Source organism: Limulus polyphemus, unplaced genomic scaffold (genome assembly GCF_000517525.1).
Source record: "Limulus polyphemus unplaced genomic scaffold, Limulus_polyphemus-2.1.2 Scaffold958, whole genome shotgun sequence".
NCBI lineage: Eukaryota > Metazoa > Arthropoda > Merostomata > Xiphosura > Limulidae > Limulus > Limulus polyphemus.
In genome coordinates this window covers 183,283-206,406 of record NW_013666568.1, presented here as the reverse complement: position 1 = coordinate 206,406, position 23,124 = coordinate 183,283, and the positions used below count along the sequence as shown (strand labels likewise).

The 23,124-nt window shown below is 34.2% G+C and overlaps 1 protein-coding gene across 2 annotated transcripts in view; it reads right to left on the bottom strand.

Moving 5' to 3' along the window:
- LOC106461433 (triple functional domain protein-like) overlaps window positions 1-23,124 on the bottom strand; it is a 202,341-nt gene that overhangs the window by 118,887 nt on the left and 60,330 nt on the right. For both annotated transcript variants that reach the window (XM_022388406.1, XM_022388407.1), the window contains exons 12-14: window positions 19,955-20,047; window positions 17,558-17,779; window positions 16,352-16,474 (exon numbers count right to left, since the gene is read on the bottom strand). In XM_022388406.1, the coding sequence (XP_022244114.1) occupies window positions 16,352-16,474; window positions 17,558-17,779; window positions 19,955-20,047 (438 nt within the window). The remainder of the gene's footprint in view (window positions 1-16,351; window positions 16,475-17,557; window positions 17,780-19,954; window positions 20,048-23,124) is intronic.

Genomic DNA, 23,124 nt, shown 5'->3' with positions numbered 1-23,124 from the left:
CCCCATGGCTGAAAGGGCGAGCATGTTTGGTGTAAGGGGGATTCGAACCCGCGACTCGCAGAATGCGAGTCGAGCGTCATAACCAACGGGCTATGTTAAAAAGAAAAACATACGAACTTGCTCTATTTTGGAATATGCCACCCTCCCTTCCCAACTAACACAAATATCGTGGGAAACTATCTAAAACAATACAATACTTTAATATGCGTTTTTTAAATATTTCATATTTTACTTCCCACTATGCAAAAAGTTTTACAAGATCTAGCCAATAGAAACCCACACACACACTGTTAGGCTCCGCAGTTTGATAGCGTCTCCGTGGCTAGAGAAATTTGGCTGTTGTCCAGAGTACATCTTTAACATGTATACATATTGAAAAATAATCAGTGAAATTCTCAAGTTTTCATTTTTTTTTTTACTTAATAAATTTAAACGCATATATACACACATTTAGGTCAACATGTCACGTGTCAAAATTTCAAGATACCTCCCCATTGTATAAGAGGCTTGTAATTACGATGCGACGGGGGCAATGCTCACTAAAATCACCCCCCCCCCACCTCACACACACACAGACAGGAAGAACATTTCTATACGCCCTTATCTACCACATTAACTTCTATAGATCTCTGTTGTTTATGGCGGGATGAATGTTGAAAAGTTTGTTTGTTTATTTGTTATGAATTTCGCGCAAAGCTATACGACGGTTATCTGTGCTAGCCGTTCTTAATTTAGCAGTGTAAGACAAGAGGGAAGGCAGCTAGTCATCATCACCCACCGCCAATTCTTGGGCTACTCTTTTACCAACGAATAGTGAGATTGACCGTCACATTATAACGCCCCCACGGCTGAAAGGGCGAGCATGTTTGGTGTAACGGGGATTCGAGTCAAGCGTCATAACCAACGGGCCATGTTAAAAAGAAAAACATACGAACTTGTTCTATTTTGGAATATGCCACCCTCCCTTCCCAAGGTGAAAAATTGATTGGAGATTGGGTCGTAATATTACGGTATATTTAACGTACTTTTTGAGAGAGACAATGATTCAGCATTAAAAACATATATATTAACGACTGCGGATACTTATTCGGCCATTGTGTGTGTGTGTGTGTGTGTGTGTGTGTGTGTGTGTGTATATATATGATGCGGGTTAACTGTTCACTTTAATTTCGCAGACATTTTTAAAGTTCGTAAATGACTATTTTTTTATACTTAGTATGCACGGAAGTTAATGTCTCACAAAGCCATTCGCCCTAGAAGAGTTCTGTTTTCTACATGCAGAGACTATGAAATGTATAAGCTACCTTAACGTCCCAAACAAGTTCAAAACATATGGAGAGTGCCATTAACTAGCTATGCAAGGTAATACCACAATTCTCGGGGATTTTCAGCACGATAATTTCTGACACACTAGAGAATATCATAACATTACTTCTACCCTTATAGAAGATCGTTAATTGACAAAGTGAAGATCACGATTTTCAATCCAGGGGCTATATATATCCCATTAATATCTCTTTGGTGAAAGTTCATTACTGTCTGCTACAGAAAACACCACAATTTTATTTGGACCAATTGCAACCAAACTTAGTATTACGATACACTGAACCAAGGGACATGTCATAGGGCGATTGTTACCCGGCCCCACCACCCTGGACCACACCCACAGGAAAAATATGTTTGTTTAGCTAATGACTCCGCAGTCTTGGACTAATTTTTATTCCTAAAATTAATTATTTTGAATTTTCTCTTGCATTTTTTTTGTTCAGTTTTTTCTTGTAAAATTTCGAGTGTTTTCATTAAAAATGTGAAACATTCACATTTTGGCCACGAAAAATGGCAAACAAAGTCAGACCTTTACAATGGTAGAGTTACATCTGAAAACCTTTGCTTTTCACATGGTCAGGTCCATGTTGGGTGTTCAAGGGTAGGATTATCACCAATTTGACCCAGGAAGAGAAAGAACTAATGTGGTCTATCAAGAAACACACAGAGTATCAACAAACACTGAAAGTATAGATGGGTTTGTAAAATAATAAAGCATAAGACGATTTCTGTAATGTAGAATAATGTAGGTATGAATTAAATAATTTACTTTACAACCACTTTAAAAATAAAATCAACGTTTAATATCACACAATAATTTTTAAAATGAGACTGTTCAAGACGAAACTGTTCACAAGACGAAACTTGTAGTGTACGAAACTGTTCACAAGACGAAACGTGTAGTGTACGAAACTGTTCACAAGACGAAACGTGTAGTGTACGAAACTGTTCACGTCTCACAATACTTTATTTTATCCTTATACAGTAAAATTGAGCAAAACAGTTAATTATTGTATTTTGAGACTGGGTACCTTTTTATTTCAAATTTATTGTGTACTATTAAATATTAGCTTTATTTCTTTAATACATCTCTCGGAGAGATGTAAGCCAAAAGGAAAACCACAACTTTCAACCATCAGGAAAATATATCTTTGATATCAACCGAAGGGAAATTAATCCTTGTCGAGTGAGGTTATAACTTTCAACCACACGTAAAATAGATCATTAACATTACCTTCACAGACATTCATCCCTGCCAACCTCATGGAAGATCGCGACTTTCTACGTTGGAGAAAGATTATTACTATACAAAAGTAAATGTAATATTGTAAATTCATAAGCTATGTAAGCATAATGGGCATCGCCAGTTATAAGTAATGGCAAAACCTCACTAATAAAAACCATGCAGTGTAAATAGTCCGTTTTCAAGAAATTTTCGTCCTTGTTCTTAAGTAATGAAATAACTAGTATCACTGATCTTGTGTACTAAACTAATTAACCTACAATAATAACTAAAACATACCGACTTAACGGTCATAACCACATTAAAAGAAAGGATGTCATACCACCCACCACAATCAAAAAATATTCTGGCTTACAGTTTGGATAAGACAATACTGTTTAATTTCCAACGAATCGTGAAAGCGTATTTTAAAATTATACTAGACGGAGTTATATACATTTGTGATGTTTAAACTAAAATAGCTATCAAACGGATAAAAACTTGTTTTTTTATATGTTTAAACAAGTATGCACGGTTCACTATAGATACATTAACGTATGGAGGGCAATCTGGTTCATGAGACTGAAAACTCTTCGACTCCAAGTCACCACATGTTCAAACACTGCGTCTGTTTAGCCAATATGATAACATCTAAGGCGGTCAGTTGTTTATAATGCATGTCATTCTATACCTATATTCAACTTACAGTGACACTGGGTTGCGAGATTTTATTATGGGAGTCATATTACCAAACAACTGTCACTGTGATCCTACAAATTATCAACCAAAAATGTTGATGTAATCGACAAACCTCTAACAAACAGCACACAAGGTTAATAAAGTTAGGTTATATTTTTCACTTAGAGACGTTACATTAAGGTACAACATACACTCTTATTTTAACTATCAGTATTGCTGTATTTATCTATCACACAGTTCCATAATCAAATAACGGTTCTTTAATTGGCAAAAATATATATCTAACGCGTCTATATTTTGTGCTTTGCAACACCAAGATAACATATCGTAAACTAAATAGCACAACAACGAGACTTTTCTCGTGTAAATAAGAAAACACCCATTAGCTCTTGGAAGGTACGCTCACTTCATTAATCTTGCTTAGAGATGCAACTTCGTGCGATATGACGTTAATATGTTATTTTATTTATCCATTAGAAGTTGTTTTTGTGTTATGTACAAAATTTGTAAATTCCTATTATAACCTTACGGCACGAAATAAATTCTACATACAGTTTTAAAAATTACCTTGGCAGAGCTAAGTACGATCTACCTATCGAAGCTACTGGACTCTAAAACTATCTTTACACTTCATAAGGTTAAATACGTTCTACCCAACGACACTACTGGGCTTCATAGCCTTAAGATAGCCGAGTGTCTTATATGACACTTGAAAAGGATTTTCACAATGCAAAAAAACTCTTCGACTCCGAGACTATACCTATATTCAGCTTACAGTGAAACTGAGCTGCAAGTGGACTCTTAGATTTTATTGAGGGAGTTATATTACCAAACAACTGTCACTGTGAACCTACAAATTATCAACCAAAAATGTTGATGTAATCGACAAACTTCTAACAAACAGCACACAAGATATAGTAATAGTTGGAGACGGCTTGAATGGGTAATGAAGAAAAACTTTAAAATAAGTTTAACATAGCAAATGTACAACGTTTCAACAAGGTTTTATCATCATCGAATTTGAACACAATATATAGGTTGAAAAATGATCTTGGCAAGGATAAATACGTTCTTCCCATCAAAACTACTGGACTCTTACAACTTGAAAAACGATCTTCATGGGGCTAAATAAGATCTGCTCAAAACGTGACTTGTACTTAGCTACTTCAATATCTCTCACTGTCACGATACACTACATTCATAGGAGGCCATATATAGGCGATATAATCTTCCAACAAATAATATTCTTCAGAAAACTTCAGCAAATACAAGTGGTCAGTTTACGGCCCACTAGATGGCACTGCAACATGAGTTCTCATAGTGACTTTCGACAGGTGGCACAAATTAAAAAGCATATGGTTCTTCCAAAATGAAGCAACAGTTCATGTATTATCATCATTATTATTATATATAAACACATAATATGCTACTTTAATGGACTATTCATCCATAACATTCTTGTCAATAATGTCCTGTCCTGGTACAAAATCCAACTGCAAGCTGGTGTGTTTCCACGAGACTTCTCACAACTATGAGTTAAATGACGTAGAAAATATTAACAAAGACAGTAAATAGTTCAAGAAATGTTCAAACATGGATGTCAATTCACAGTCTCTAATTGTTTAATCTAAACTGTTTTCCTGTTGTTATTCGATGCTGTGTGACACTTGGTATATCCCGACAATAGAAAAAAACAATTCACCCTCACTTAATGCTACTTAATTTCAGTTGACAAGTCGAACTATCTTCTCTATATTACTATCGTAGTAGTACTCTGCGTGTGATTCACTTACAGTTGTGGCGCAAGTTACCGTAATTCGTTTGGTCTTCTTTCTACTGAAGATCCTCTGTTCCTTTTGTCAAAGTGCATCCAGACTGATTCAAGTACTTTAGAACCACGCTTTGACGGAATAAAATTATCCTTCTTATCTTTATTAATAATGTTAGTTTCACTCTTAACATATTAAACGTTAGGCCTATCACCTTTGCGGTACTTAACTTCACACAACTACATTCTCTTTTGGTATTATCTGTCTATTGTTGTCTGTCTACTGCTTCCCGCTCGTCTCACGCTATTTATATCTTTATTACATAGTTTTCTGGCCACTTTCTATATTCTCGACACCAATTAGTTATTAACAAAACCTTCTACAGTCATCTGCTTTTAACTCTAATTATAACAAAACTTAAAAATAACAAAAATATTCACTCACAACTATAAATTAATCACTAATATTTAAACCAAACAGTATTTTATATCATGACAGACGTACCTAACCTCTTCACTTGCATACCCACCTCTAACACATCACAGATACTCCGCCAACGGCTTGAAAATGACAGAACTCTTAATGACACACCCAACTAACAATATCCACAATAATTCAGTGTCAATACAACCTGCTTCCAACTTGGATATAAATATTACCAACAACAAGACAGTCTAGCCTTAGGCTCACCTATCATTTCTTCTTCGGCTTTTCTCTTTAGTAGGGATCGTCGTCCTTTACATATAATGGCTGGAGACGGCTTGAATGGGTAATGAAGAAAACTTTAATACAAGTTTAACATAACAGCAAATGTACAACGTTTCGACAAGGTTTTGTCATGCTGTTATGTTAAACTTATATTAGAGTTTTCTTCATTACCCATTCAAGCCGTCTCCAGCCATTATTAGTCTGAAAGTGGGTTCCTCGTCATCGAATTTGAGTCCTTTACATATGTTGCCATCCTCCAATCATTTTTATTAATTGCCAGGTCTTCTTTAATCTAATCTTTCCAACATTATTACCAACAACAAGAAGGCATAGTCATGGGCTTGCCTACACCAGTACTCAGTAACCTCTAGATGAAACATCATTTAAACAACCGTTCTAAGCATTGCAAATTCACGAACCACCTAATAGACATCATCCCACAACCATCCAATCACAACGAAGATAAAATAAACTCCCATTCTTTGACTTAATGAATACTAAGACACATAACTCATATACCAAAGAAATTCATAAGAAGACCACAGATAGAGGTAAGTACCATTCGAGTGGATAACGCAACAGACTTCCACCAAGAAGATTAGCATCGAATAACGCTCATTAAACACACAGATTAGCGGCCGAAACGTAGGATAAAACTAGTTAGTATCTAGTTTTACATATAAAAATAGTTACTAACTGATAACTAGACTTAGATGTAGGTGATCGCATTGGCTACTAATCACGATAACGACTAATATCCGACCGCCACGATTTTACCATAAATACATAATGAAGTTGTACACGTCCAACCTGCCAGTAACACCTTACACATACTTCTGTCTCGTCCTTTTCTACTCAACTATATATTACATAACAGCCATTTCATTCAGCTGTTAACTGAACATATTGAGCTATGAGTTCCCAAGACACAAAAGTTTTCGTTCATGATGAATAAGCAGATGAAAAAGGAGTTAATTAAATTTCACAATTTGTTTTTAATGCACTCTGTTAGTATCCTGGCGAAGTATGTTGGTTTGGATTACGTTACACATGTATGAACAATTTGTTTTTAATGCACTCTGTTAGTATCCTGGCGAAGTATGTTGGTTTGGATTACGTTACACATGTGTGAACAATTTGTTTTTAATGTACTCTGTTAGCATCCTGGCGAAGTATGTTGGTTTGGATTACGTTACACATGTGTGAACAATTTGTTTTTAAAGCACTCTGTTAGCATCCTGGCGAAGTATGTTGGTTTGGATTACGTTACACATGCATGAACAATTTCCATTTCGGTAAACCTGTCAAAACATAAAGTATGTCATATAAAAAAAACTCCTAAAGAGACAGATATTTCACTAAACTTTTAAAAACTTTCATGACTGCTAAGAAATTATTAAGGATACCTGAGAATACGTCATCTAAAACATTACCAAACATTACGAGATTTGTAGTTTATTTTCTCTCAGTAACGCCAATGTGAATTTTCTGTAGTAAAAGCAATCTTTTCAGTTTTCAAAAGGTACAAAGAAAAATTGTTGAAACAAAAAAAATGCTTAACTTTCGTCCAATCCAAATCTGGTGGCAGGTGCAAAACATGGATTCAGCCTGGATGTATTTTTACAGAACTATAAATGCAGGTCTATAGTTGTAGTTCGACATATTTTTAACGCAGCCCTACAATTCTCACTACAAATATTAATATCGAGGCTAGCTGATAACGCTGATAGTCTAACTATCTATTGATACCTCTAACGAATAATGTATATACTTAACTACATTATACAGTTATTCATCGTTTGGTCTTTACATACTGGATGGTCACATATCTTTGCTCAATAACGAACGCACCACTCTTAGACAAAACAAATTATCGCTACGTTAAGTCTCAATGTGGTTATTGTGACAATCCCCCACCCATCTATTCCCCGTCAGTCACCCATATAAGAAAGAGGAAGTCACTTATGGTACACAAAAAGAAATCCGTGAACGGTTACTAGCAAATAACATACAACTGAAAATAAAACATGGTAATATACAGGGTTATGTTTAACTGTAACGCAACAGTTATCCTTAGAAAAATAATAATACCCATACATGTTAAGATTTGAAAATGACCCCTCTGGCTAAAACAGTTACCAAAACCACCTCACCTTGTTGATTTCTTCCAGTGCCGTCTGAATCTCAAAAGTAACAAAACATTCACAAAACAAATTATCATCCGGCAAAAAGTAAACCGACAGTTTTTTTTTATTCTGCTACACTAGCTTTCCAGCTTCCATACAACTTTAGAAACATATCATTATAATATATGATCTTAAGTAGTGTTGCGTTTTAGTTGCTAAGCTAACTTTAAATACTCACAGAAATGGAAATATTAAAATTAAAAGACAACGCGCTTTAATATATGTAGTTACTAATCAAGTTAAGGAATCAGTATTTTCCGACCTAACAGTTACACCACTGGTCTGTATTTCACCCAGTCGTTCATGTCGATAAGGGGCTTCTTGACGTCTCATATACCATGATAAAGAATCGTCTTTATCTCTATGGTTTCGGGTGTACTACAATAAGTAAAAGCTTTGTTGGTTTATGAATAGAGACACATCGAATCCGTAACCAACGGTTACTTCGTTGCTACTGCACATGGCACAACAACTTGTTAGATATTTTGGGCATGTCGAAAGACTAAACTCGAACTGAATCCGATTTTGAACGAAGTAGACGAGCGATGAAAATATCCAAGGCCCGATTCACAAGTTTATTTGTCTCACATGACTACAACCGTACAAGATACTACTGCAAGCCTAGGGGCAAGGTTTCCAACGCCGTGAACGGCCAGCCAATACTAGTTATTCAGTGGGTGTAAACATATGAATGAAGCCCCACTTTAAGCAACCGTGTTTTCTCTCTCTCCCTCTCTTTAAACAAGTGTTTCTCTGGAAAACAAGTGATGTCTCGACAGCTCACCAGGGGTGGTCGATAATTATTCAGCGGGGTTAATCAACTCGATCTGTTGACAGCTTATCATATCGTCGATTGGTCACACACAAACCTCACCATACCATAACAGACGGCTGACACGGGTATTTAAAAACAATCCAAGTAACCGCGTTTCAACCTGCTTAGGTCATCATCAGGTTAAGAAGGGCTTTTTAAAAATGACCGTTATTGATAACACGTCGTAGGGATGACAATAATAATGATAGGTATAAGGTTGTAGGGGCATTGTATATATTTAATTATATTATAAATAAATATATCTAATAGTATGAAATATATTAATTGTTCATAGGCGATTGAAATCAGCACCATAAAATATTAATGAACTTAATACAAAACAAAAACAACATTATAATGAGACTAAAATTAAACTTAATTCTTCCATTACCATTTCTTGTTGTCATAATGGATAATATCAGTTGTCATCAGACAAGATCCAGACGCCGATATAAAAACTCGTCAGTAACTTAGGAGAATCAGTGAAGGGTTGGGTGCTTGAAAACACAACGTCTCAACTCCTACAGCCTATTGCTGTCTGCAGCCGGTTGTGGGAAGGCAGTTACCCTTAATATCTAGATATAACCTTAACATAGAATTAAACCACGCTGTTATTTATAACCTAATATAAAGTTATGATACAGATTGAATCCCAAATTATATCAATACAGCTTTACACCCACTATTGTGCTGGTACAGATATATATGGACGACACATTCGCCGGATTCACACCTACAAAGCACACACTTAGCTTTCCAACCACGTTAACTTCATACACCCCATTATTAAGTCAACCAACTAAAACATCTATTCATCAACGTAAATAATTTTCCTCTAAAAACTGCAGAAAGAATTATACAACCAAACCTCAACTAACAACAGCCAACCAATAATAATGAACCAACCGAAACACTACACTGCTGCTTACCTATACTCCATATATAAACGACAAAATAAACAACATTTCGAAAAAGCTTACAACGAAACATAGCATTCCAGAAAACACTAGATTCATTCAAAAACCAGGTATCAAATTTAAATCTCTACTATGTAAAAATTACTCTAACAAACATAATACAAACGTTATTTATAATATACAATGCAACAACTACTATGATTTGTACGCTGGAGAAACAAACTGAAGACTGGAAACTAGATTCAATTAACACAGAAAAACACCTTCTTATGTTTTTGAACACTGCAACTCAAATAAGTACAAAATAAACACAGAAAAAACGAGAACATAAACATGTTAGAGAGAGAAACAAATGTAAATAAACGAAAAATTATAAAGCACTTCACAAGAACTGAAATCCACATTACCAGCACCAAGGAACACTTTTAAATCTATAACAATTATTTCATTAAATGTGTTCACGTAGGATATTACCCTGATGACTACCAATATAATAATACAATTAAGTATATACAACATTCACTACAACCTTATACCTATCATTATTGCTGTCCCTACAACAGGTGATTAATGATGGTCATTTTTTGAAAGTCCTTCTTAACCTAATGATGACCTAAGCAAGTCGAAAAGATGTTACTTGGATTGTGTTTCTAAATAAGTTTTTAATACCCATATCTACTGTAGTGGGTTCCATGACAACATGAAGTCTCACATTTGTCTTTAAAGTGCTACCCTATTAACCGCTACTAGCGAAAAGTATAACAAAACACCGAGGCTTTTAAAAAAGGTATTCAAATTCCTGCATTTTACTGATGCATAAATTATACAACCGCAGGACAACCAAGGCGGGTGCTTCTAAAAAAAAAGAACGATATATTTATATATTTCAAAAATATATTGAAAAGGTAGTCACCACTTTGTAGCTTCAAGTATTTTACAGTTAAACACCTAATAAAGCTATTAGGAACTTGAAAAGCATTTCATTTCGGTTTTAACAAACGTTCTAAATAAAATCTATGGTTTATAAATAGTATTTATTCAAAATGAATATATAACAGGTCCATGCCGTTTCAAACTTGGTAACAAATTAGAACCAGCGGACTTAATAAGTGGTCACTGTTAAATCCGACTTCGCAACCGGGTTACTTCTCCTGAACTTGTCCAGTTCAATGTTAGGTAAGACTTGGCAACAGGATTTTATTCACCCTACTTTAACAACTTGTACCTGATTAATGTAACAAAATGAACAAAACAGCAGAACTTAAGTGATATTCTGAATTGCTGACGTTGAACTCTACTTGACTAACCTCATAATCAGTTCATAATCTATATGGTTTGAATACTCATATTCAAAATGAATTAATAAATGCTAAGAGCTGAATGTAATTTAAAACACAGTTTCAGTGTCAAATGTCCTAATATATACACATTCAAACCAACAGTAAAAACTAGAAGAATTTATAAGCTTTAAGATAAATGGATCAAAAGGGTATTCATACACATATTGTAAATGAAATCCTTTATAAAGAAATAAAGTTTACTAAATTGCGTCAAAATACATAAAAGTAAGTGAAACATTTTGACGGGAGAAAATTTCTGATAACTAAAACAGTTCTAAAACGCCTCCGGGAAAGGAACTAACAAAAATAATGAGGTTTAAACGTTAACATTTTCCTACATTGAAAACGTATTTCCAATAGATACTTCCTCTGACATAATAGCTTTTCTCGACTTGTGCTGCCCTCTATACACGCAATTTTCGCTCGCCACTAGACTCGATACTCCGACTTACCCTCACGTAATATCTCGTGGTATAGCTGCACTGTAGCATGGAAATGAGCATCCGATACCATCCTAGCGCAGCTCACTCCCTCTATACTGTAGAGCACTCTCACCACTACGAGATTAAGCACAAAAGACGCACCAGAAGTGGGGAGGTCGGGTGGGAAGTGTGACAGAGGTAAGTATCTATCGCAAATACATTTTCAGTGTAGGAAAACGTTAACTTCTGATACGATACCCCACATCCAATTTCAGCATTGAATGTGATACCCTAATATATAGGGTCACACCCATGTGAGACCGCACCTCATCTGCACCGGGTATACTCTCTGCCCATTATAAAAATACGTGTTGTTAAAATAGGCGGAAAAGACGCATGTCTAATCTGTAATTGAACATTCCAAATGGTATAGAGTGGCTAGGGTGCATCAGACCATATTCAATCAATCAACTTCAATCCAAAACTAGGTGGCATCAAGTGCTTCTCTTCCAATCTATGGTAAGAGGAGGTTCCCAACCATCTTTACCTCAATACCAGGAAGCAAAAGGAAAATACAACTTCTGCTCCGACAATCCAGGCAGGGCACGTGTGCATAACCAATACACAATGAACCCAACATCTGGGCAACGGTAGGAAGGGGGCATACAAATGTGGTGGGTCAACTCCTGTCCAAAACTAAGCAGCATCAGGAATTTGTCATCCAGTCTGCTGTAGGATGAGGGTTCCTACCAACCACGTATGTTGGCTGGTCCTGCACCAATCCACTTAGGAACCAGCATTCAGGCAGAAGCATGTGGGAAAGCCAGCCAGAGGAGTGAACTGCATGTGATGTATCCGTCCAGTCCAAAACCAGGCAGCATTGGGAATTTTTCTTCCTGTCTGTGGTAGGAGAGTACTCACCATGTACACCAACATAATACCACTGCCCTAATCTCAACTGAGTGGAATCAGTCACATGCAAGAGGAAGCCTCCATGGTCCACCACCCCAGCAGCTAGGAACTGGTAAGTAGCAAGGACTCCTGTATTCCATTGGGAGAGAGGGGGGAACAATGCAGTGGGGAGTTCAGAGGAGTGCAACACCATAAAACAGTGAAATGGGTGAACAGGAAACCCTATTTTGAAAAGCTGGATGGTCCTAGTTTATTCAACAAAGACTGGAGGGATGGGCAGTAATCCAGACATTGTTTTACTCATTATGGTCCATGAGTTAATACAGTATAGTGTGGGCCTTATATATAAAACAAGATACCCGTGAGGCAACTTCCAATCTTGTGGAACACCCCATTTCTTCAGTGAGCATTATAGACCTGTATGATCATATGGTGTGGATTTACACTTAAGTATACCTGGACAGGCACCACTCGCCACAGAATTAGATCCCCCTTTCAGAGTTGAAAAGATCTATGGAAACTGGCGATGGGCAGAAAGCAATAGCCAAATGATACAGCTATTTGGCTATAAGTGTATGAGGCATGTTCCACATGCCAGCCTGCACAATCTCTTCTAACGGACAACAGAAGTGGGAAGAGGGAAAGGTTTGACGTCTCTAGTGGGAGGAAGCTTGGTAAATGCGACGAGAATTCTCAGATAATGATGCACAAGCAAGACAAATAAACTAGTGAATCAGTAGTAAGTGTGATAGGGGAAAAATCACGGGTAGAGGAAGTATTCCATGGCATAAAAAGGCAAGAACAAAATCCATTGAAGAAAGCAGTGCTGACGACATAACAAAGCAGAACGTGTAGTGGACAAAGGAGATGATTGGGATTGGACGGGAATAAAGGAGAGAGATGGAGGGAGGGAAATACGAGCTAAGGTGATGTCCCCTTCATACACTGCTGACATCTTGGGGGAAAACTAGGATCTGGATAAAAGAGAACACAGGCATGGTGATAGAGGATACAAGAGACGTCAGTAGCAAAGATATCTGACATACGAAAACCATATGCAAAGAGGCATAAGAAATACTTCTGGAGGGAGAGGTGGTACAATAAGCAAGTGGTCAAAGGTTCAAAGGGAGGAAGGGTAAGGTTACAAAGGATCACAATGATATTTCAATCAGGTAGGGAAATCTGACAGGGTGAACGAATCAGCAAAACAGAACAGAATGAACAGAGTAAAAAATGGCTTTGGAAATCAAGGGTTCCATTGACGTAAGATGAAGAGGAGAAGGCTCGTCCCTGCTGAGGTAAGTGTTGAAAAAATACTCCCAAATGGATAATATTGTGTGGGGATAGGGTTGGACTTTTCCAGCTTGACAAACCATTCCATACAAGCTGCCTCCTATAGGAGAAAATGGGGATGTTTGTGAGACTTTGGGGACATAGCTAAAAGGAGACAGTCATCTGTGTAATGATGGAACTACAAACCCTAAGTGTGAAGATGGTGGGCAAGGGCTCTGACCACACGACAGAAAACGTATGGCACAGATGCCAGATTGAAAGATACTGCACAGAACTGAAACACTCAACCCCTCAAACAAATTGAAGGTATCGTCTGGATGCTAGAGAGATGGAAATATGAAGGTAAGCATCTGAAATGTCAACCTTGGTCATCCAAAGACCTGGAATGAACGACCAACAAAGGGTAAGGAAAGACTCAATGGTGAACCTTGGGAGGATGATGAAATGTTGGAGAGATTGATGACAGGACACCAATCCCTGGTTTTCTTAGGAAATCACAAACAACCAGAAATAAAACCCTGGAGAAGTGTGAAATACTTATTTGATATTGTCCTTGTGCAAAATATTGTGAAATAGCATCTTGAAGGGTCTGCAATGAATGGGACAGGTGCACAGTGCCAGAACCCATAGCATAGTCACTGATGAAACTGATGTCAGAAAACATGAGAGCAGGTAATTTTTCACTGTAGAAACCCAGAAAAGTGTCACCAGTAGTGGAGAGAATGCATTGATGTACAGCCTCCATCCAAGACTCCAAAGGATCAGGAAGATCCCCAAAAATAGACTGTCATAAAAAAAAATGACCAGACAGAGGTCTCGCAAATTAGAAGCAGGTAAACGCATGTGAGACAAGAGGGCATCCCTGCCAAAGAGATCCCAACAACATAAGAGCCATGTATGAAGGGATAAGGCTAAGGAAGATAAGTATACCAAAAATTAAAAGACAAGGGTACGTTTATCCTCCAAAAATCCCTCAAGAGAATGGTAGATAGCCTCAAAAAGTAGGTGGATGGAAGAGAGACAATACGTAACATACCTGGGAAATCGTGTCCAAAACAACCGAAGGAGAATGAAGGAAATCCAGAGAGATAGCACAGGATGGTGTGGCAAAGGCTGCCCAAATCCTTATCATTAGGACCACATTCCTCCAGAAAAGGGATATCCATGCAAGTTTGTGGGGGCATAGCAGGCCACAAGATAGTTTACAACTTACGAAACATCATGGCCAAAACCTCATCCTGCAAGTGGTGGTGGATCAGTAGTGGCCAGATTCATAACAGATAAGAGAGGCAATGATTAATCACACTTTGAGGATACTATAAAACCACTGGACTTAAGAAATTTGTTAAGAAAACCTTTATAAAAAAAAAAAGGAGGAATTCATGAATCACTCCTTATCCACACAGAACACATTTTTGGCAACTTCACTGATAACCACATATGCTTGATTTATTTTAATTTTTTTTTGTGGTTCACTTTGCCTTGGCCAACTTTTTATTACATCTTAGTTTGGTAATTTTCTAAACGTTATGTTATTATAAAACTTCTGTCTTTTTTGTAATTCTGGTAGAAAACATACACATGTTTTTAAATCCAATAGAGAGAGAAACAATAAACACCAGCACATACATAATGAAAAAAGTTACTAAACTAAGAACTAACAATAAGATGTAACTGAATATTTATTCAGCATGCCTAAGAAAATCTTAGACAGAAAAGACATATATCATACAAAAAATACCAATTCACATCTAAGAATATTCCTTGTCAAAAAAGCCTACACAGAAGAAATTCTGAATCACAATGCACTTGTACAATGTCTAGCTACTTCTAAAATGTATTTATTAAGATACACAGAGTATTCATATCTTGCTTCATGCCAATTGTATACAAGCTTTGTTGCCAGTATTTAGACATGTTGATCTACTTTATGTTTTGAAGTCTCGGAACCATATAATGGCCAAGCTGTTAAATTTTTCTTTTTATTTTAAAGTGTTTTAATGACATTATTTTCAACTTGCTAATCAGACTTTGTGTCTGTAAATCTCACTAAATACTTGTAGTACTCAAATTCTAATTCCTGGTTTATAAGTCTAAAGAACTCATAGTATTGGTTTTTTTAGTTTTTATTTACTTCTGTAATTCAACATACTTTCCAAGTGGCATGATCATTAATATTCAGTGATATAAAACTACAAACAATCAAAGCTCTTATAGTACCACTGCTTGATGATATAATCAAAAATAGTATTTATTTCTCTAAGTAATTAAAAATACCTAAAAATGCAACTTTTGTTTATACTTTTAGTAATCTTCCATCCACACTTTAAACAATTTTGACCTTTACACTAGGTACTTCATAAAAATGAAACTTAAAAGTACTCTTGGCAACACAGCCCAAAATAATCGAGAGTTTTATAACTTTAGTTTCCAAATTTTTCAATTAAAATACATAAATAAATATTATGAAGGATTAGAAAGAAGCCATGTTTTAATTTTTCTATATAAAAGATGCATCCTACATAGACGCATGCTTGCTTGGCCCTGTTTATGTGTCATGCCCTCCAGAAGTAGGGACGTATACATTCAAAGGGCTGGTACAGAGACTTGTACAAGTTAGTGTGAATTATGGATTTATTCCCCTGAATATGTTTATTTGGAATTATTAATATATTTACCATCATAATATAATTTGAAACTTGCATACTTAAAAAATTTTCTCTTATAACATCAACACATTTACCTGAGCAACATTTTCAAAATGTTCATGACTTTTCTGTAAAGCTTGAGCTCTTTGGAGATTTTTGCCAACACCCGTGTTCTTCTGAAGAAACACTTCTCCGTGATTATCCAGCCAATCCACTACCTTTTACAGAGAAAGGAAAAAGGTATCTAGTATTCATTGTACCCACAAATCATTGTCTAAGCACGTGACACCTCCATATACAGACACAATCATTTAATTCAATTAGTATTACTCACTACTATTCAATTACTCTAATATATAGATTTTTAATCAAATCAAAGATAACTTGCATAAGTATATAATGTAAATAGAACACAAAATATTGAAGTTTAATTTGCCAGACAAAATGCAAAAATCAACAGGAAAAGAAATATCTGATAAAAAAAAAAACAGTTCAGAACTTCTCTAACCAGTGACATAAAAAATTCAATAAAACAGATTAGAACATAAAAAATAAAGGTCCCAAAGGTGTAAGGAAAATATGCCCTTTATAAACTAGTAATTCCTTACATTTCTAGAGATCAGATGTATGGTTTCTTCCTACCAATCACACTTTTTATATGAATAAAAATAATTAAGAAAACCACTTTAGAACCAACTGGGAATAAAAATGTAGCAAGCATACTGAGAAAGCAGTATAACATGTTTATTAGAATTTCATTTTGCTCACTTCATTAAAGACAGGTTCTCTTGCTCCGCAGCCATCAGATCATTTTTTGCTTTACTTATATTCATTTAATTAATTTAATCATGTGCATTATTATCTTTATTACAGTAAATAACAACAGTAATTACTACAATATTGATGTTTGATATTTCTACTTATGGATATTAGTTAATTCTAAATACATAAATAAATATTTTTAAAGCTAATGTAACTACAATCTGCAATATAATGTAAAAGGCTTTGGTTACTGATGAGCTTCTGTGGAAAAAAAGAGCTGTTATGGTATAGGTCAGTCCAAACTGTACAGTGTAATTCTAAAAATAATTGAATCATTAAATTGCAAAACAGTTTAGTTTGTTAAAAAAATGATTAAGTTTTAATTACCCCCTCCCCCCTTTTCAGGTTACACGTACATATGTAATATTGTATTGTGCCAAAAATTCATGAAATTTCTTTGTACTTCCATATTTTCCTTTTTTGAGAGTATTACCATCACTATCCCTTTTTTTTATTTCTCCCACTTTCTTTTTCCTCACCTGTCTCACATCCTCTTGAAAAAGGCCAAGAGCTAATCTTTGATGTAACTTGACCTTCTTAGCATGCCACATTGATTCAAGTGATCGGTGATTCCCTAAAATCTGGTGAATTACAGACAGCACATGTTTAGCTCCTTCTGAGTAGTCAGCTGCAGGGTTACTATAGTGATTGTTGCCATGATTATTCATGTTGGTTAACATCCCTTTTCCCTCATTCATTTGCTGAAACATATAAAAATGGGACAGTTATTTTATATGTATAAAAATAACTAACAATATGCAAAAATAGCATTATGATTACACCATACATTGTGTTTTTACTAAAATAACCTCAATATTTGTATTAAAAGATCATCATTTTCTTAGATAAAGCACACATTCTAAACTTAGTTAAATAATAAACAATTGAAAATCAATAAAATATAGATGACATACATTCCAGAATAAATCTAATGAAGTACAAATTACCAAAAAAAAGGCAAACTAGATGTGCATTTTGAAAAAATAACATTTTCTTGATGTTAAATATATCATCTATAATAATAAAAAGGACATATCTGTGGGTCTCTGTGACCACCATAACTCTAAGAGGAAAGAACCTAGAGACCTGAAATTTTGCACACATACTAAGTGGACCCTGAGGGTGTGCACCTGGGTATTATTACTTATCCATGTGCATGCAAGCGTGCATATCTTTTTAATGATGCAAGCTAGCAAAAAAAACCACATAGAAAAGAATATATGACTGCCATAACATCAAGAGGAAACAACCTAGAAACCTCTAGCTTACATAATGAGGCATGCTAGAGAAAAACCACATAGAAATGAAGTAATTCCTTATATTACAAATAGAAATCACAGACAGACATGCATGTGCATCTTTTTATGAGGTAAGGTAGAAAAAACCACATAGAAGTGTGATATATGAATGAAATTCTCTGAGGTACTATCAAGTCAAGAATAATCAACAACATCAGTAGGACCTTTTTGGTGTACTAACAATATCTTCTTAGTTGTCAAGTCATTGATTATTAATTTTCTCAAAAATAGCATAATCGACCTTTTGTGTAGCAGTAACAGTTTTTTTCCCAAAACAGTGATTATACTGTTCCATTTTGTAATATCGGTACTATGTTTTCATTGCATCAATGACACTTTCTTAGCTATCTAATAATGAGTAGTTTTTCTTAATAACATTTAGTATGAATCTTTAATTTCTCAATGGCATTTTAGTTTTGGTTACCAAATAAATGAAAACTGTTTTTCTCAACATCACGATGGGGTGAATAAGTTGGTTATTTAGAATCAATACTGTCAATAATTGTATCAAGCTTTAGTTAATGGTATATTCCTTATATTTTAAATTGAAATCACAGACAGACAGACACGCACATGTGCCTGTGCATCTCTTTAATGAGACAAGCTAACAAAAAACTACATATAAAAGAAGCAGCTCCTCATACAACAACTTCTAATAGAAAAAAGCCATTGCATTTTGGTAACAACGCATTCTAACAATGGCTTTTATGTTATGTTGCTTAGCAATAAAAGTATAACCTAATATTGTTGTTAATCTATATGCTGAAAGTATGAAATGAAATGTATAAATTACAAAATGAACTATTCTATTTGAATAAATGCATTTTTGCTTTTATGACACCTCATACTTCGAGAAATCAAGCATGACGTGACACATACACTGGCTTTTATAAAGGTTAGATAGTGTGACATATAGAGGCATCTATATATATCTATAATAACTTTATTATCATTGTACCTTTGCAACTTTATGTTTCTGGGAAATAAAAATGTTTAAAATATTTTTTATTATTCTTCTATGCTAAAATAGGTTCAGAATACACATACTGACAATAGTCATCTAGAATATATCAACCTAGTAACTCTATAATAATATTATATTATAATAATAATATTATTATTAGACAGCGTGTTTGTATGTGTCTGTCTGAGTTCTTTACGAAAACAACCAATATTGTCTAACCTGAAGCACTACAACAGTAAAAAATTGTTATAGATTCTGATAAAATGTGATATATTTAATGCAATGATGAAGTTCTTTGATAATAAATAATTCTTAATTTACTATACTTTCTTTACGAAGTTTTGTTTTATGTTCTGGAAAATAAAAATGTTTTAAAACATTTTTGACTGTTCTTCTATCTATAATAGGTTCAGAATACACACACTGACATAGTAATCTAGTATATATCAACCTAATATCCCGAGCAAAGCCAGGTATTTCGCTAGTACTTTACATAAATGTACCTACAATCTCATGTACGTGCATATGTACAATTAAAAAAATGATTGATTTTTCTACAATAAGAATATTTCTGCAACATATGTATATACAAAATATGAAAGAAAAAGTCTTACATGCTTGCGAGAGGATCCTTCCACTTTGGGTTGATGACATATCTGTACCAAGTGATCCAACTGGTAAAGTAACTTTTTACTGGTACTATGAACCTACACAACAGTTGTAAAAAAAAAGAAGACAACTGTCATCAAAGTCCTAGACAAACACTGTCTGTCTGGGATACTGACATAACTTTTGCCATATAAAATTAAATTTCTGGTGATAGCAACTGGTGTAATGATACATTTTTTATTCTTTTTTTGTTAACAATAATAACACTAAATTAAATACATACACAAAACAATGTCTAAGAAACTTAATGTAAAACTGCCAAAGTTCTTTGGTTTTAAAAATATTTCCTTTTTTACTTTAACTTGGTCAAAAAACGTCTTTACATATTGGATATACGCCAACAGCAGGTTTTTTGTTTGATACTTATTTTGAACCTAAAGACCACCAATGAATGCATTTTGGAGTAAAAGTAACCATAAAAACAAATACCGTACAGTACTTGAATCCTTGTGTATGATCTACACAAATCAATATACCATTTCTAAATATGATAATAAAGTTATTACATTCACACAGTTTCACTTTTCAATCCAATTTCAAACATATTAAAAGACTGAAAAACAAACATAATTTCTAACTTAACTATTTTGGAAAGATCAAAACATATCACTTTTCTGTTTATGTTTCTTTACTGAAATCATCAGCCTTCTCTTGACTGTTTACAAGAGTCAATTGCTTTAATTGTTCATGTCATAACTTAGTACAGGAACAATTAAAAAGAAAAAAATTATTAAAAATATTTGATAAACACTTAGATTTGGAACACAGTAAGAACCACAAAAACTATCTACTAGACTGTTCTGATGAAAAGTAAATGTTAAAAAAATTAAAGAACTAATAAAACAATTTTCTAAGCTTACAGCTAACATCTTCATAAAACCACAATTGTTAAATTCCATGGCTCACAAAAATCTGTAAGTATCTGTTTTGCTCTTTTGTAAGTACTGCTTACAAGAAGCAAGATGGTTCCAAGTAGTTCAACAATGGAATGAAAGTAATGAAATCTTGATTTACTGAATTTATACTTTACTACATTTCTCTGTGAGTCAACAAAAAATAAACAGAAAAGGTGTATTTTTTATGTTTGTTGACATAAAATAATAAACCTACATATATGTGCATATAAAACCTATAAAAACCCAAAACATGTTAAGACAGTCTAAAAGACATTGATAATTGTGAACTGAATCTTGTTAAATAAAGATTACCTCAAACTTACTTGCTTGTGATAATGTAGGTTAATTAATAGAAAAATGATTAATTAACAGGTGAAAATACTACTTTTAATACACAAGGATTTGTCACTCAGTAGATGGAAACACCTTCTAATAAATATCTCTGTCACCCAGCAAGTGGAAAAACTTTGGGAGAAGAATACAAACTAATTACAAACTGATAAATCTTCCAACAGAGAAATGTTTATTACCAAGCAGGTGGTCAAAAACTTCATAGAAATTTTATCACCCAACTGAAAATTGAGGAGTCCTCCAACAAAGAACATTTATCAAAATCTTCAGCAGAAAAACACTGTCACTTAATTACTGGCCTCCAGGGTTTTTATAGGATTCATTGGGAGCATGGGCATTTTTGTTTTGTCTGCAACTAGGTTTGTACTTACCAGCTTTTGATAAAAAAACATAATGGATTCTGGCTGAATTATTTACATCATAAAAATAAATACTATAATAAGTTAGTTAATTTGTAACTATGATAGTTAGTTTCAGTTTGAGATAAGTGTGCCCACTATGAAAACATGCATACACCACCCATTACTGGGTGTCCTGTAAAGCTGTATGTAATGAATAATTCAATAGAAAATGTTTGTCACATAACAAATGGACAGAGCATTTGTCAAAAAATAGGGGAGGGAATTTTCTTTTAATATTTGTAAAAAAATTCAGTAAAAAAAATTTCTCACTCAGAAGATGAAAAAAAGCTCCAATAAAAATAGTTTGTCATTAAAAAGTCAACAAAAATCTTTGGTAATACTCTTGCTATGGGATTGATCGATTCAAACAAGTCCATAAACCTGAAGTGACCTTCAGTTTCCATAATATAACTTTTAATATGTTTTGTGTATCCTTACGAAACTTGGCAAGCTTTCAGTAAACATTACAAGTTTTTTGTACACAAAAATAAGAATTTTTAATTAACTATTTTTATTAAAAAGTTGACTATGAATAGATGAAGTCAGAGTGTTGATTGCTCAAATTTTAATTCATCTGAAAATTGTAAATTTTATTTGAATAATTCCTAAAACTATTAAATATCTAACTAAAAATATCAAACTTTTTTTCACTAAAACATTATATTTTATCTGTTATTTTCTCTACCCTAACTCAGTTGATTTCACCAACCCTGTAACAACAAAAAAAATATATCTAAATTACCCTTTCTTTTTTCTATAATGACTACAAATTGTAAATGGATACAACAATTGTTTATCCTAAATAGCTTAAAGCTCATAACATTATGCATATGTTTATACTTAATTTTATTGTTTTATTGCCCTTTGACCTGTGTCTAACTAATAATCCTGCCACATGAGTTGTAAATCACTCAAACATGTATCTCACATTACCATATCAAATAACATTACACATGAGCTACTTGCAAACATACCTTGTGAATAACTTTTACTGTTATTATTATTTTTCATTATCTTCCCTAACTTAATCTTATCTAACCTAATAGTTTCTAAGTTTTACATCATAGTTACTTTTATAATAATAATTAAAGAATATGCATGAAAAACAAGAAATATATTACTTACCTGTAGCCTCATTTTTTTGCTGTCCTTTGATGAAGAAATTTAAGCCTACTTTTCTTTTATACTAATGGTACCAGTACACTAAATCATTTTTATTTACTTAAATAATGCACCAAAGAACACAGAATAATAGCATGCACCATCATAATTTTACTGGCTTTCTAGATTTAGCATAAGAGCTTCTAAGTTTATTGATCTGGAGATTGCAAGAGAAAATTTCAAAATGAAGACAAAATAAACAATTCTCTGTACTGAAAACACCATAATATACACCTGGAAAAAAGTTAAGCACCCCCGTGTTTTTTTCAAGTGATTCAGATTCGACATTCTTGTGACTGATTATAA